Source organism: Zalophus californianus, chromosome 1 (assembly GCF_009762305.2).
Source record: "Zalophus californianus isolate mZalCal1 chromosome 1, mZalCal1.pri.v2, whole genome shotgun sequence".
Taxonomy (NCBI): Eukaryota; Metazoa; Chordata; class Mammalia; order Carnivora; family Otariidae; genus Zalophus; species Zalophus californianus.
Window position 1 is genome coordinate 18,861,989 of NC_045595.1, and position 13,153 is coordinate 18,875,141.

Genomic DNA, 13,153 nt, shown 5'->3' on the forward strand with positions numbered 1-13,153 from the left:
TCGCTGCCACTGGGCCAGCTTTAACACCCTCACTTTCGGGGGAGCACCATGAAGCATGTTTTTCCTACAGAAGGCACTCAGCTTCTTCCCCGACCTGGGACAGCATAACTGGCTTAGGGAGGGAGGTCCTCCATTGCCCTGAGAGGGTTCAGGTTCACAGACTTGGCAGAGGGGAGAGTATTGAAAGAACTTAGGGCTATCTCAGTAAAGGTAGCCTCTACCCAGAGAGCAGATCCTCTTGGAGAGCTGGCAGTAACCTGAGACCTGAATCCAGGCCCGGCAAGGGGAGTGAGCTAGCACTGCATCCAATAGAACCTGCACTCCTGCAGGTTATTGTAGGCCACCTGGCTATGTGCAATGGCTCAGCTCAGCTCAGCATTGGGAGGGCTGAGGGCCAAGAAACCAGAAGAAACAGATCAGGAATAAGTGGGAATATCCTGTCAGAAGAGGGCTACCATCAATCCCTCCATGGTCATCCTTGCCACAGGGTTCTCAAGTCTGCACCAACTCTCACCTCAGTGAAAAAGTTCCAGGTCCTACCCAAGAACACCTCCACACACAGTCTGCAAATGGCACTGGAGGTTGGTAAGGGCCCTCAAGCAGCAACAATATCCTCTGTTCAGCGGGAAATGGCCCTCCCCATCCGCTAGAGCAGGTGGTCTCTGAAGGGACGGCCTGATTGGAGGCCTCCTATGTCCCTAGCAAGGATAACAGCCTCTTATCTTGGCGTTAATCATGGTCAGGCAGAGCATCATACAATGCCTTCTCAAAAGAAAAATAATCCTACTACTCCCTAGAGTGTTCCCGGCGGCAAGGCCCTCTCCAAATGAGAACAAGGAAGCACAGATTCCAGAGCTTCTCCCACAGGTGGGTTTCAAGGCTGGGACTCTTCTGTTTGTAATTTTGTTTATTGTTGAATCAACTTGAAGACTCAGCCCATGATCATGGGAAAAAGAAATTCCACGCATAGTGAAGCCGCTTCTTGGCCTCAGAGCCAGCGCCGGGCTCCCGTGAGCGTGTTGAACAGGTAATCTCTGCCTGTACCTAAGCTCGGATGAACAGGAGGGAGAGAGGGCACTGCTGGCCTCAGCAGAACAGCCTCCTTCCCTTAAAGGTAGGGGAAGACATTCCAGAACCCTTGGTGAGACCCTCCTTCTCCTTGATCCAACCTGTCCCCTCCTCCCTCCTTTCTCAGCAATCCTGTGAAGTCTGGCTCAAATGCACAGGGAAGCATCCTTGATTCCCACAAACTGGACACCAGCCCCCCTAAGCCCAGTGCCAGATCACTCTGCCATAAATCACTGATGACAGTGTAATATCTGAGGGCCTCTTCCCTCACCACTGTTTCTGCCATAGGCAGGAACCAGACCAGGTCTGAGTCACCTTCTGGTCCAACGGGTGTTTGAGAAACGTTGGCTGAAATGCGAATGGGGGTGAGAACAGACCCCATTCAGGGAAAGAGTAAATAGTGGTTGCCTGGTGGTGAAAGGAGATGCTGAGATGGGCTGAAGAGAGAAAGTGGACCCAGGTGGAGAGTGGTTTGGGAAGAGGGGGACTCACGGGAGTCCTGTGCTCTGCCATCAAAGAGCTGCTGATGGGAGGAATGAGAGGACGCAATGAGTTGAGCCCTGCCCCCAGGGAGCAGCTGGAGGTCTGCTCCCAAAGGGGTCAGGGGCCCACCTGTTTCCTCCATCCTGATGGTGCTGCCATGGGCTCTACCACAGGGGTAGCCATCCACAGGGAGGCAGGCTTGACAGGGGAGTACTCTAGAACAGCCTCAGTGCCCACGATACAGGATGGCAGGTTGGCATACCAGGCTCATGGCACTGCTAGGTGTCTGGGGCATCTCCATCCTTGGTGCCTCCATGAACCCCTCAATGGATTCCTCAGTTCCCTGGATACTAGGGCAAAGTAAGAGCAGGAATAAAAGAAAAGGCTCTTGGTCCCAGCCTCAGTTTAAGGGATGGACTCTCAGGCATAGAGGTTTGCAAAGGAGGCTGACCTGTTCAGTAGCAGAGCCTGGGCTGGTTTTCTTGGTGTCTGTAGCATCTGGGCCAACCTAAAATGCCAGGAGCAGGGACCAATCAGTGAGGGCAGCAGACCTGCTGGCTCCAGGAACCAGCACCATTTATCTGCTCCTTTATACTGGGGATAGCCAATGTCTGTATGCAATGCCCACATTGTTACCCCCACCTTCCCCTGGATTCAGTCCTGTGCCCACAAAAAAAACCTCATTTGTAGGGGCAGATCAGGTTTGAAGTGGAGGGTAGGGGGTCAGAAATAGGGATAAATGCCCAATGCACGCAAACTCTGAGTCTCAAGCACTGGGTGTCATCCACACGCACCCCACTCCAAGACCCGGCTTTGCCAATAAAGGCAACAACTTGCTCCCAGTGCATTTCTGCCTCTGACCTGAGGACCTCTGGAGGGAGAGGAGCTCCCATTAATATCAGTTTGTCTGCACATCAACTTGGGCATTGTCATCAAATCTTGGTGAAACCACCTATCACAGATGGAGTCCATTAGGGGGCTGGGGTGAGGCAGAGAGCAGAGGGATAGGAACCTTACCCCTGGAAGAGCCTGCTGAAGAGCCAGCCTAGAGCCAAGAGAAAGAGGGCACTGGTCACGGTCAGCACCACCACAAACCAGGGTTCCGGCTGCCAGAAAGCCTCCGTGTCTGTCACAAGCAGGGGTGTCGTCACTGAAGTCACCTGAAATGGGGGCCACAGCCCTGCCAAAATGTCCTGATCATCCAGCCTTCAGACCCCTCCAAGAGTTGGGCCACCACACACCCCAGAGTTGCTCTTCCAAATTGCTAGGCTCTTAACACTCAATGGCTCCCTCTGGAGTGCCTTCCCCCATTGTTTCACCTGGAAAACTGGGTCTCCTCCCCCTTCAAGATCCTCTATCCCCACCTCCCAAGGTCCCAAGGGCCCCCCCTCACTGCAGCGCTGCGGGTGCGGGTGGCCGCTGTGCTGGTGCTCCAAGGAACGAGATGCACAATGACAGTGGCTGTGGCGCTGAGGTGGGGAATGGAGCGACCCGCGTCAGCCACCCGGATCAATAGCTCATGAGTATGGGGCTGCTCTGGCCAGGGGGGCCCCAACATGTTGTTGAGCACCAGGATGGGTCCTTGCAGGCTGAATCGGCTCTGACTATTCCCTGAAAGCAGAGTGGCAGAGGAAGGGGACCATTGCTGGCCTTGGCCTGCTCCTTCCCCAACAGCCTGGAGGCCCCCATGGCCCTCACCTCCCACGATGCTGTAGGAAAAGACCAGACGCTGTGGCTCCTGAGGAACCCAACAGGACACCTTGGTCACCTCCACACTACGGCCCAGGGGAGCGTAGATGGTGAGTTCCTGAAATGGGGGCTGACACTCGGGGGCATGGTCGTTCACATCCTGCAGGAGGGTAGCCTGGTCACCCCAAATTCCCCAGGCCAGCCCCTCAGTCTCCCCCAAGTACAGCCAGAGCCTAGAAGTCAGAAAATAGGTTCCAAAAGTTTCCATTACGAGGCACCACTTCCCTCCAGCCAACCAATGGAGGAAACTTAAGCCCAGTGTAGAAAAGTAGAATGCCAGAGGAAGATCTGAACATTTGCCAAGTTTTTCCAAGGCCTCGGGGCTCAATTACCTCAACCTCAATGGTAATGGTGCAGGAGCCAGAGCGGCGGTTGGTGGGGTCCTGGTCTTGGCTCTGGTCAGTCACTAGGACTGTGAGCCTGTACAATGTCTGCAGCTCATAGTCCAAAGATCCCAGGAGGTGAATTTCCCCTAGAAGAGGTGCCCACAGCCTCAGCTTGCAGTCAACTCTGGTTCCACCCTTCCATCCCAGCCCTGGGGTAGGAGTACCGCTGAGACGGTCCACAGAGAAGGCGGTGGGCCCACCAGAGATGTCATACTCAATGCTGTTGTGTGGGTAATCCTTGTCCGTGCCCACCACAGAGCCCAGCAGGGTGTGGGGCCCTGCATCCTCCCGGATCCGGAATGTGTGTGGGACACAGGCTGGGGAGAACTCATTGACAGGAATCACCATCACCAATACTGGCACCTCAGCTGGAAGCCATTTAGCAGTCAAGGAGCTGGCCTGGGGTGCCCAGCCCTTCCCTGGGGTCTGAGGAGGGAGACATGGCCCTGCACTGGGGGTCTAAGGAGGGAGTTGGTCTGGAGGAAGGAAGAGCAATAGCCATTCCTCACGGTGGGGGGGGGGGGTGCTAGATGTCAAGGAAAGGAGAGATAATGCCCCACCCTAGGGGTCTGACCTGGAGACAACCCTGCCCTATTGGTTTCTGTGGGAGGAGAGGTGACCCTATCTTGAGGCTAGGTAGAGGAGTACAGAACAGCCCTGTCCTGAATGTCCAGGCCTGGGTATGGTCACTCACTGGTCATCAGGGGCTGACCACCATCGAGCACCAGGATGGAGGCTGCATGCTGAAAGCAGGCCCCAGGAGTGTCACAGTCCAGTGTGGCATTCACCTGGCCAGAGGGGCCACAGAGTGAGACTGAGCCAAGGCCTGGGTGAGCCTAGAGCCACACTGGGCTGCATCAGGTCAGGGCATCCACACATAGTCAACCCTGAGCCTCTGTTTTCTGGACTACAAAGCAGATTGACTTCACCACCATCTCCTTCACCCCCACGGTCTCAGCTCCCACAGACCCTTGCCCCCCAACCCTCCACTTTCCTGTCCCGAGCACCCTGCACATGGGTCTGGAGGAGGGGACTGTGCACCTCCAAGGCCCTGCCTCGAAGGCAGAGGCTAGCTGGGCCAGGAGGGCTGTGGAACCGCAGCTCGTAGTTGAGGGTGGAGCCAGGAGAGTCTGGATCAGTGCAAGTGAAGGTGTTCAGCACCGTGCCCACCGGCGTGGTCTCGGGGATTTCAGTCCTGGGAGCAGAGTGTGGGCCGCAGGGCAAGAGTCGAACAGGACCATGAGCCATGGCCATCACCCCAAGAGCTTAGGTAAGGTTCCTGTATACTCACACGAGCATCGCTGGGAGGCAGCGCGGGGGCCAGCGGTTGACCGAACGCACATTCACCGTGAGATCGAGGTCAACGCTGGCCCACGGCCTGAGCCGCTCATAGGCCTTCACCTGCAGCCTAGTGACTGCTGCGCCCCAGGCCTGCGCCAACTCCAGGGGCGCGGTGGTGCGGACCACACCGTCCCCTGGGCAGGGTAGGGGTGGGGAATACTGATTTAGCCCCTCCCCCAGTTCAACCCTGTCCCCAGCCTCCCACCGGATCCACCGCAGCAGGAGGGCACTGAGCCTGGCCCCTCTTGCCACCTCCTCTGAGGCTCGCCTCTAAATTCTAGCCTGGCCTCCAAACGCCACTGCGCCCCTGTCTGCCTTGGCTCCAGCCTTGTTTCTCAGGAGGGTGAGGAGGTAGCGTGGGTCACTCTGGACCAGCCGCAGAGGCATCCCACACCACCACCACTCCCAGGGCCCCTCACCACGTCCGATGGAGAAGAGCGGGCAGGGCACCGGGGAGAGGATTTCGTAGCGCACGTCGAAGCCCCGGGCTCGAACCTGAACCACCTGACTGCCGGGGGCCAGGTCATCCAGGATGGTGATATTCCGGGCCTGCCCCCTGGACCAAAAGGGGGGGGGGGCACTACCTCATGCCCACTCACACCACCCCTAGCCCTGTCCACAGGCCCCTCCCCCGGGAGTTCCCTCATACAGGAGCTAGCTGGGGACACTCCAGCAGAGCCACACCTTAACCTTAATCCTAATTCCCTGGGGCTAGGCCTTGCCACCCCCACTGTACCCAGGGTAGGGAAGCCTTACAGGAAGGAGATCTGACTGGAGGGAACAGGCAAAACTTTCACCTTCAGCATCCCATGGCAGCTTCGATTTTGGCCAAAGGTCACCAAAATCTGAAGCTGGAAGACCTGTGGTGCACACAGAACAGGAAGGGGACTAGTGTGTCTACGTATGTCTGTGCCTAGTCTTCCCTGCAAATAGGCACCCCCTGCCTCAGGCCCTCCATGGACAAGGAGCCCCAACCCTCACTCTACCCCAATACCTGTCACTCTGCTGACAGGTAGTCCTTTGAGTCCCGTTCTTTGGGGCCATAAATTTTTCTTTTAGGATGCAAACAGCCCAAAAACGTGTGATATCTGAGTCATTCACAATGTGACAATCTTAGAGTTGCTAAGAACCAATCATTAAGACATGGAAGTTTTAAAGAAGGAACTTTTCGGGCCACCTGGGTGGCTCAGTCATTAGGCGTCTGCCTTCGGCTCAGGTCATGATCCCAGGGTCCTGGAATTGAGTCCCTCATCGGGCTCTCTGCTCGGCGGGAAGCCTGCTTCTCCCTCTCCCACTCCCCTTGCTTGTGTTCCTGCTCTCACTGTCTCTCTCTCTCTCTCTCTCTCTGTCAAATAAATAAATAAAATCTTAAAAAAAAAAAAGAAGGAACTTCTCTAACCTCCAGACGAGCCACTTTACCTAGAACTTTCTCTTCCTGTGTGACTGCTCTGAACACCCTCAGTTCTATTAAAGGGAGAGCTCCCAGAGCCAGGGATCCCTTTTCTTTCTGGAACTCCAGAACCCAGCACAGAACCAGGCCAACATGGGAGAACAGCCAGCATGTGGCAACAGGTACAGATGTGGGCTACGTCTGAGCAGGGCAGCAAAATTTAGGAGGCCAAGAACAAACAAACCTCCAGGAAATTGTGTCCATTGCATGCCCCATCCATGGGTATCCCCAGGTTCCAAGTCAAGCTCACCTTTCCAGCCTGGCCTTTGAGGCCCTGGGATGGTGCCAGCAGCCAACCTTGCCCATTGATGGAGAAAGGTCCAGGGAAGTATGGAGGGTCCTGGGCACTGTTAATGCTTATCTGACAGGACAGAGATGCTGGAGGCCCCAGCCCCAGCCCCAGCCCCCAGTGACCCAAAATCCCCCAACAACCCAGCTGGTACCTGCCCATACCCAACTCTCCCATACCCCATCATCGGGTGGCTCCCCAACCTCCACCCTGACCCCTGGCCCTGATCCTCAATCTTTTCTGCTTTTAAATCAATTATTTTGCTCTTTTTGTTTGTTTGTTTAGCAACATTTTTTGGGGGGATTACATAATTACAGTGGGGGGACACAGAATTTTCATAAAGAATTCGGAACACACAGGAGAACCTGAAAGAACACAAGCCCTTAAGATGTCCTTGTAGGAACAGCCATGGTCATTGGGGGTGGGCAGCCCTCAGTGGCTCTCTCCAAGAACATACATCACGCAGAGGCTTAGTGGACACTAAAGGGTCTCTCTGCTGTCTGTGTTTGGCCAGAGAGGAGCTGGGCCAAGGAGGGGCCGGGCTTGGTTTCCCCATGTGCCTCCCCCATCCTGTCCCCCCACTGTCCCTGCGCTGGGCTCACCTGGGCATGCTGGAGTTCCAGGCCTGGGAGCAGCAGAGTGTACAGCTGGGCCCCAGGTGTGACTGTTTCCCGAACCTGAATGATTTCCCCAGCTAGCCAGAGGGGAGGTCAGGGAGGCTCTGTTCAAGCCATGCCTGCTCACCCCCTGCCTGCTGCCCCTGGCCTCACCTGGGCTGGCAAATCGGCCAGAGCACGGGCTATAGCCAGGGTCCCGGTACACATCCACATAGAGTGGTCCCTCCGTCACATTGTTGCCACATGTGAACCGAAGCTGCAGTTCATAGTGGTTCACTGCTAGGGCATCCAGCCGGGCCAAGCTGTTTAAGGTCACCTATGGCAGATGCGCAGTGCCATGTGGGACTCTAGGCTCTCCATCCCCCTACACTAACTCTGGCTTGGTGAATTAAGGGCCTCCCTTGTCCCCCCATGGTTCCCATCTGTGCCCATGACCCTACCGTGCCCACATAGATCTTCTGCCACCTGCTCAAGCTGGGTTGGTTGAAGAAGGTGGTGGGTGGCTGCACGTGGACCAACTCCAGCATGGGCATGTGAGCAGTGCAGTTGAAGGAGAAGGAATGAATGGTGGTGCCAGGTCCCTGGCTTTCAGAGACATTTATGAACCAGGGCAGGCAGTGGAGTTCTGTGAGAAAGAAACAATTCACGCTGGAGGCCCCCCAGGCTCGTGGAACCACATAGATGAGCCCTTCAGCCTCAGGGCCAGGTCGCATCTCGGGGCGAAGCAGCCATAACTCTTCCTTGTCCCCCACATCCAACCAGGGCTCAGCTCATTGAATAGAACGGGAGTGAAGACTTGGTTGAGGAAGCAGCCACGATAAGGAATGAGGGTCAGGGAGTTAGAACTTTGCCCTTCCCTGGCTCTCCCACAGCCCCCGCCCTGCATGGTAACTTATCCGAGAAGAGTCACGATTCCACTCCACTGTGGAGTGTGTCAGAGCATGAGAACTGGGGTTCCCCCACCCACCGGCTCCTCACCAGAGACAACCAGAGCAAGCAGAAGCGCCGGGGGCCTGAGCAGGGCCATAGTGGCCTGAAGATACAGACAGCAGATGAGACTCCGGAAGACCAGACGTGTTTGTCGGGCCTACCCTGTTGCTAGGTCAGTTGCTTAAACACAGCTGGGTAGGCTGGACTCCTGGGCCTCCCAGATCCTAGCCCCACCCACCCCTGGTAACTTGAGCTCTAGACTCCAGGCAGGCATTAAAAGGCCTGGACAACCCCAAGTTTTACTGCTTCCAGTGAATTCTCCCATTCGTTACTATAACCCAAAGGAAATGTTAGAGGGAAAGGATCAAGCTTCAGGTAGGGAAACTGGGGCTCAGGGAAGTAAGTCTTGGTCATGCAGTCTTTGGAGACACAAACACAGCACCCAGGAAAACTAGGTTAAGGACTTGCTACGCCACAGAGTCCAAACTCCAGTTGCCCACCCCCTCTCACCACTAAGAACATTATCTGTTTAGGGCGCATGGGTGGCTCAGTCCATTAAGCGTCTGCCTTCAGCTCAGGTCATGATCCCAGGATCCTGGAATCAAGTCCTGCATCAGGCTCCTTGCTCACCGGGGAGCCTGCTTCTCCCTCTCCCTCTGCCGCTTCCCCTGCTTGTGCTCTCTCTCTCTCAAATAAATAAAATCTTAAACAAACAAACAAAAAAGAACATTATCTGCCTGTAAATCTGAGCCCAGCCATCAACAAAATCTCTTAAAAGTTGCCTACATCCCAGAAGCAAAAAGAATCCTTGGTGATATAAATCAAAATAGTGGTTATCTTTGAGGATATCACCCAGAGGGGGCACAGAGTGTCCTCCCTGGAGTAGCTGGGGCTAGTCTATACCTCAATCTGGGTGACAGGTGTACAAGGGTTTACAGATTTTAACATTCATTGAGCTATACCTCTCGGTTTCCTCCCACCTCCCTGGCTGCTCCTGCTTAGCCCATTTGCTGGTCCTGCTTCCCTACCACCACCAGGGCTCAGTCCTGACCGCTGCCCTCCTCTGTCTACACTCACCTCCCCCAACACATCCAAGCCCGTGGCCTTAAATACTATCCACTCGCTTTGCCTTCCAGATCCAAGCCTTCAGTTCCAATCTCTCTCCCAAATTCCAGAGTCACACACCCAGTGGCTGACTCTGCATCTCATGTTGGATGTCCGACAGGCATCTCAAGGGTCGTATGTCCACAAATAATCGTTTGGTTTTCCTCCCCAAACCCGTTCTTCTGCAGTCTCTTTCCTGGATCAAGTCACAGCAATCTCATCCAACCAGTTGTTCAGGCCAGAAATCTAGGAGTCCTGCTGGATGCTCCTCTTTCCCTACCCATGTTCATGCAAAAGCAAGGCTTGATTGTAGCTCCAAAACATACACCAAAGTCACCCCCTCTTGTGCCCCAGCTCTACCCAGGCCCAGGCCCTCCCCTCCCTTGGTGGGTGAGGGCAGGAGCCTTCACTCTGATTACAGAGTGGTTCTCCTAAAGCAGCTGGGATTACCCAAACAGGAACCAGCCCAGGTCATTCCCTGCTCAAAAGCCCAGTGCTCCCTATCACACCAAGAACAAAACCCTATATTTCTTTCTAGGGTTGCTTGGAGCCTGGTTTTGCTGACCTCCTTCCCCGCAACAACCATCGTCGAGACGCCTGGGCCTTCTTTATGTTAAGCCCTCTGCAATTCCTCTCTTCTCAGGGCTTTTAACTGGCTGATGCTTCTGCCTAGAATACCCCTCTTTTTGTTTTCTTTTTTTGAGAGAGAGCGAGCATTGGTGGGGGGGGGGGGCGTTCAGAGGGAGAGAGAGAATCTTAAGCAGACTCCACGCTCAGCGTGGAGCCCAACTCCGGGCTCCATCTCACCACCCTGAGATCATGACCTGAGCCGAAATCAAGAGTCAGACGCTTAATCTACGGATCCACTCAGGTGCCCCTAGAATACCCTTCTTGATCTCCCATGATGGCTCATTCAGATCCCATACAGAATGCTGCCTCCTCTAAGAGACCCCTCTCCCAGACTAACCCATCCACCCTCATTCCCGCTATTTTTTTTGTCTTACTGACTTGCCTAATCTGTCTCAAGTTAGACTGTATCCTGGAACCTAGCCTCCAATCCTGGAGCGGCCTCCAGGAACGGGCTCTGACCATTCTGGACAGAGTGCCGCCCTAACCCCCTGCACTCACTCTAGGTTGGCTTGTGGTGAGGGCAGACGGAATGCGGGTGTCGCCGAGGTAATCACGGTTAACCGCGCGCTCCCCACTAGAGGGCGGCCCTGCCTAGCTCTGCCAGACGCGGGGCGCAGAGGGCGTGGCCTGGGCCTTGGCCGAAGCCCCTCTCCGGTGCCGCCGCGAGGTCCGGTGCTTCCGGAGTCCTCAGAGGGGCCGGATCCATCATTTCCAGGGTTTGTCGAGGCCCCTCCAGGAACGGATTCAGTGGCTCGTGCCCGGAGTGGGCCACAGCACTGCTAGGTCCGACGGTTGGGGGCGCTCTGCCCGCACGTGGGCGTTGCCGGAGGATCCGCGCGCTCACGGAGCCCCTGCGGGAGGGACCGCAGTCCTATCCCGGGAAAAACGGGGAAGCTGAGGCTACCGCGGGGAATCGCCTTGTCTTGGGTCGTGCAGCCAACCGTCCAGGGTGTGGGGGACTCCCAGGCAGGACCCGTCCGGCTTCCAGCCACAGCCCCGCCCCTCCCTCCAGAACTGGACAGAAAGGGGGAGCCGGCGTCAGGCTCACGGACCCACTCGGCCGGGCCCGAGGGGCGGAGCCACTTCAGCCCCGCCCCGGCCCCATTGGCTGCGGCACCAGGGGCGGGGCGCGGCTGCCAGATGTTGGGGCGGCGGCGGCGCGAGCTGTGGAGAGCGAGGAGCGGCGGAGCCAGGCGGAGGGCCGGGGCGCCGCTGGCCGGCCCGCTGGGCCCTCTCCGCGCCGCTCCCGCTGGAGTTCGTGGAGGAACTGGCAGGCCTGGCGGGGGCTCCGGCACGGGCATGCACAGCGCTCGGCTTGACAGCTTCCTGGGCCAGCTCCGCTGGGAACTGGTGAGGCTTGGGAGCGGGTGTGGCATGTGGGGACGTGTGTGGGGTGCCCAGCTGCCATCCGGCCCGAACGACACCCGGGTAGGGGGCCGGCCCGAGTGCCCATCCGAGGCAGGATGGGGGCGGGGCGGCGCAGATGGCCCAGATGGCCCGCATCGGGTTTCGGACGGTTGGGAGCTGCGCTGGGCATCAAGTAACAGCCGCCCAGCTGGCCTTGCTGCCGGGGTGACGGGAGGGAGTTGGCGGGGAGAAACTTCTTTTGGGGCGGATCAGGGGGCTGCGAGGGACTAAAGTGCTGGCGCTGGTATGGATGCCTTCTACCCCAGACTGATCTCCTTCCTCTACCCCCCACCCCCCGCAAGTGCTCTTTCTCCGAAAGAGGCTGTGAGCTTTGGGGAGCCGAATCCCTCAGGAAGCAGGGATGCTCCCCCACCCCCAGCCCTGAACAGGACCTACTTCCCAATGCAGGCAGGCCCGCAACTCTGCCTCCCGCCCTGGTGGCGGGTACCGACTTGCCCAGCTGTGCGTGCTGCAGCCTGCCGGACTGCCACCAGGTCGGCTGATGGGAGCCACACGAGCTACGTGTGCCAGCGCCCCCATGCCGGCCCGGTGCCCGCTGGAGGCTTGCTGCCCAGGCCCGCAGGCCTCTCCAGCCCCCTGGGTCTGCTGTTTTGGGACTGGTCTGGCCAGGCAGGCAGGAGTGACAAGCACTATCCCCTCCAACTTGGGCCCTCTCTTCCTCCACAGCTGTGTGGCCGGGACACAGGCTCACCCCCCATGTCTGGCCCCCTTCCACCACCCCCCAAACCCGGCCCACGTGTTCCGCTCAGCCACCGACTCAGGGCCTCAGATGCCTTGGAAGAGGACTCAGTCGGCTGTGTGGAAGAGGAGGAAGAAGGTGTGGCAATAGGAGACAAGGGTGTTGTCTTGGGGAGCCCCAGGGAGCATGGCCTGGACTGGGACTCTGGCTTCTCTGAAGTGTCAGGCAGCACATGGAGAGAGGAAGAGCTGCCTGTACTCCAGCACCCAGCACCCCCAGCGTGGCCCCCACACAGACAGCGCCTCTCGGCCAGTGGCATTCCCCTGCCCAGCCGAGCTCCTGGGGCCAGTGCACCATCTGCCCACCGACCACGGCCCAAGTCTACCCCAGATGCCTGCCTGGATCATTGGCGGGGGCTGGAAGCTGAGGACTGGACAGCAGCCCTGCTGAACAGAGGTCGCAGTCGCCAGCCCCTAGTGCTGGGGGACAACTGCTTTGCTGACTTGGTGCACAACTGGATGGAGCTGCCAGAGGCAGTGGGTGAGGGGGACGATGGAGGAGGACCCCGTGCCCGTGCTCGGCCCCCTCAGTTCTTGCTTGGGCTCTCTGAGCAGCTGCGGCGCCAGCTGGCCAGGGCACGCAGGGCGGCTATGGCGGGAAAGAGACTATCGTGCCCACCTCGCCCGGAACCCGAGCTGCCTGCAGATGTCTCACGCTTTGCAGCTCTCATGCGCTGCCGCAGCCGCCAACCCATCATCTGCAGTGATGTCAGCTACCTCTGACCTTGCCCTCCAGCCTGGGACAATAAAAGGCCTTTCTCTGGACTATCCTGGTTCCATACCCCTGAGGCTCTAGGAGGTGACCCCAGCTCTTTGAGGCACAGCCCAGGCAGGCGAATCTGAAGAGCCTTTTCTCTCCCTGTAGGGGTCCCCGTCATGTCCACTTCACATGCCCTGTGCATTACTGCCCCATGTTTCATCGTACATCCCCACTTACGCC

The 13,153-nt window shown here is 57.5% G+C and overlaps 2 protein-coding genes across 15 annotated transcripts; one reads left to right on the plus strand and one right to left on the minus strand.

The window, feature by feature from the left end:
• Positions 1-47: 47 nt before the first annotated feature.
• Positions 48-10,758, minus strand: CDHR4 (cadherin related family member 4). 14 transcript variants are annotated; one of them, XM_027583842.2, is made up of 19 exons: positions 8,362-8,486; positions 7,824-8,008; positions 7,537-7,699; positions 7,369-7,460; positions 6,728-6,838; positions 5,784-5,887; positions 5,447-5,583; positions 4,978-5,161; positions 4,728-4,881; positions 4,381-4,474; positions 3,851-4,054; positions 3,633-3,772; positions 3,250-3,400; positions 2,945-3,162; positions 2,569-2,711; positions 2,003-2,059; positions 1,814-1,901; positions 1,561-1,588; positions 890-1,044 (listed from the first exon to the last, which is right to left on the minus strand). In XM_027583842.2, the coding sequence occupies exons 1-19, from the start codon at positions 8,408-8,410 to the stop codon at positions 989-991; spliced, it is 2,358 nt and encodes a 785-aa protein (XP_027439643.2). In that variant the 5' UTR covers positions 8,411-8,486; the 3' UTR covers positions 890-988. The 14 variants fall into 14 exon arrangements, 11 of the variants coding, with proteins under 11 accessions (XP_027439641.2, XP_027439644.2, XP_027439636.2 ...); XM_027583840.2 differs by having other exon boundaries at positions 48-1,591; XM_027583839.2 differs by having other exon boundaries at positions 3,633-4,054.
• A 297-nt stretch (positions 10,759-11,055) lies between these two features.
• INKA1 (inka box actin regulator 1) lies at positions 11,056-12,978 on the plus strand. The gene is made up of 2 exons (XM_027583862.1): positions 11,056-11,397; positions 12,142-12,978. The coding sequence occupies exons 1-2, from the start codon at positions 11,188-11,190 to the stop codon at positions 12,934-12,936; spliced, it is 1,005 nt and encodes a 334-aa protein (XP_027439663.1). The 5' UTR covers positions 11,056-11,187; the 3' UTR covers positions 12,937-12,978.
• Positions 12,979-13,153: the final 175 nt, after the last annotated feature.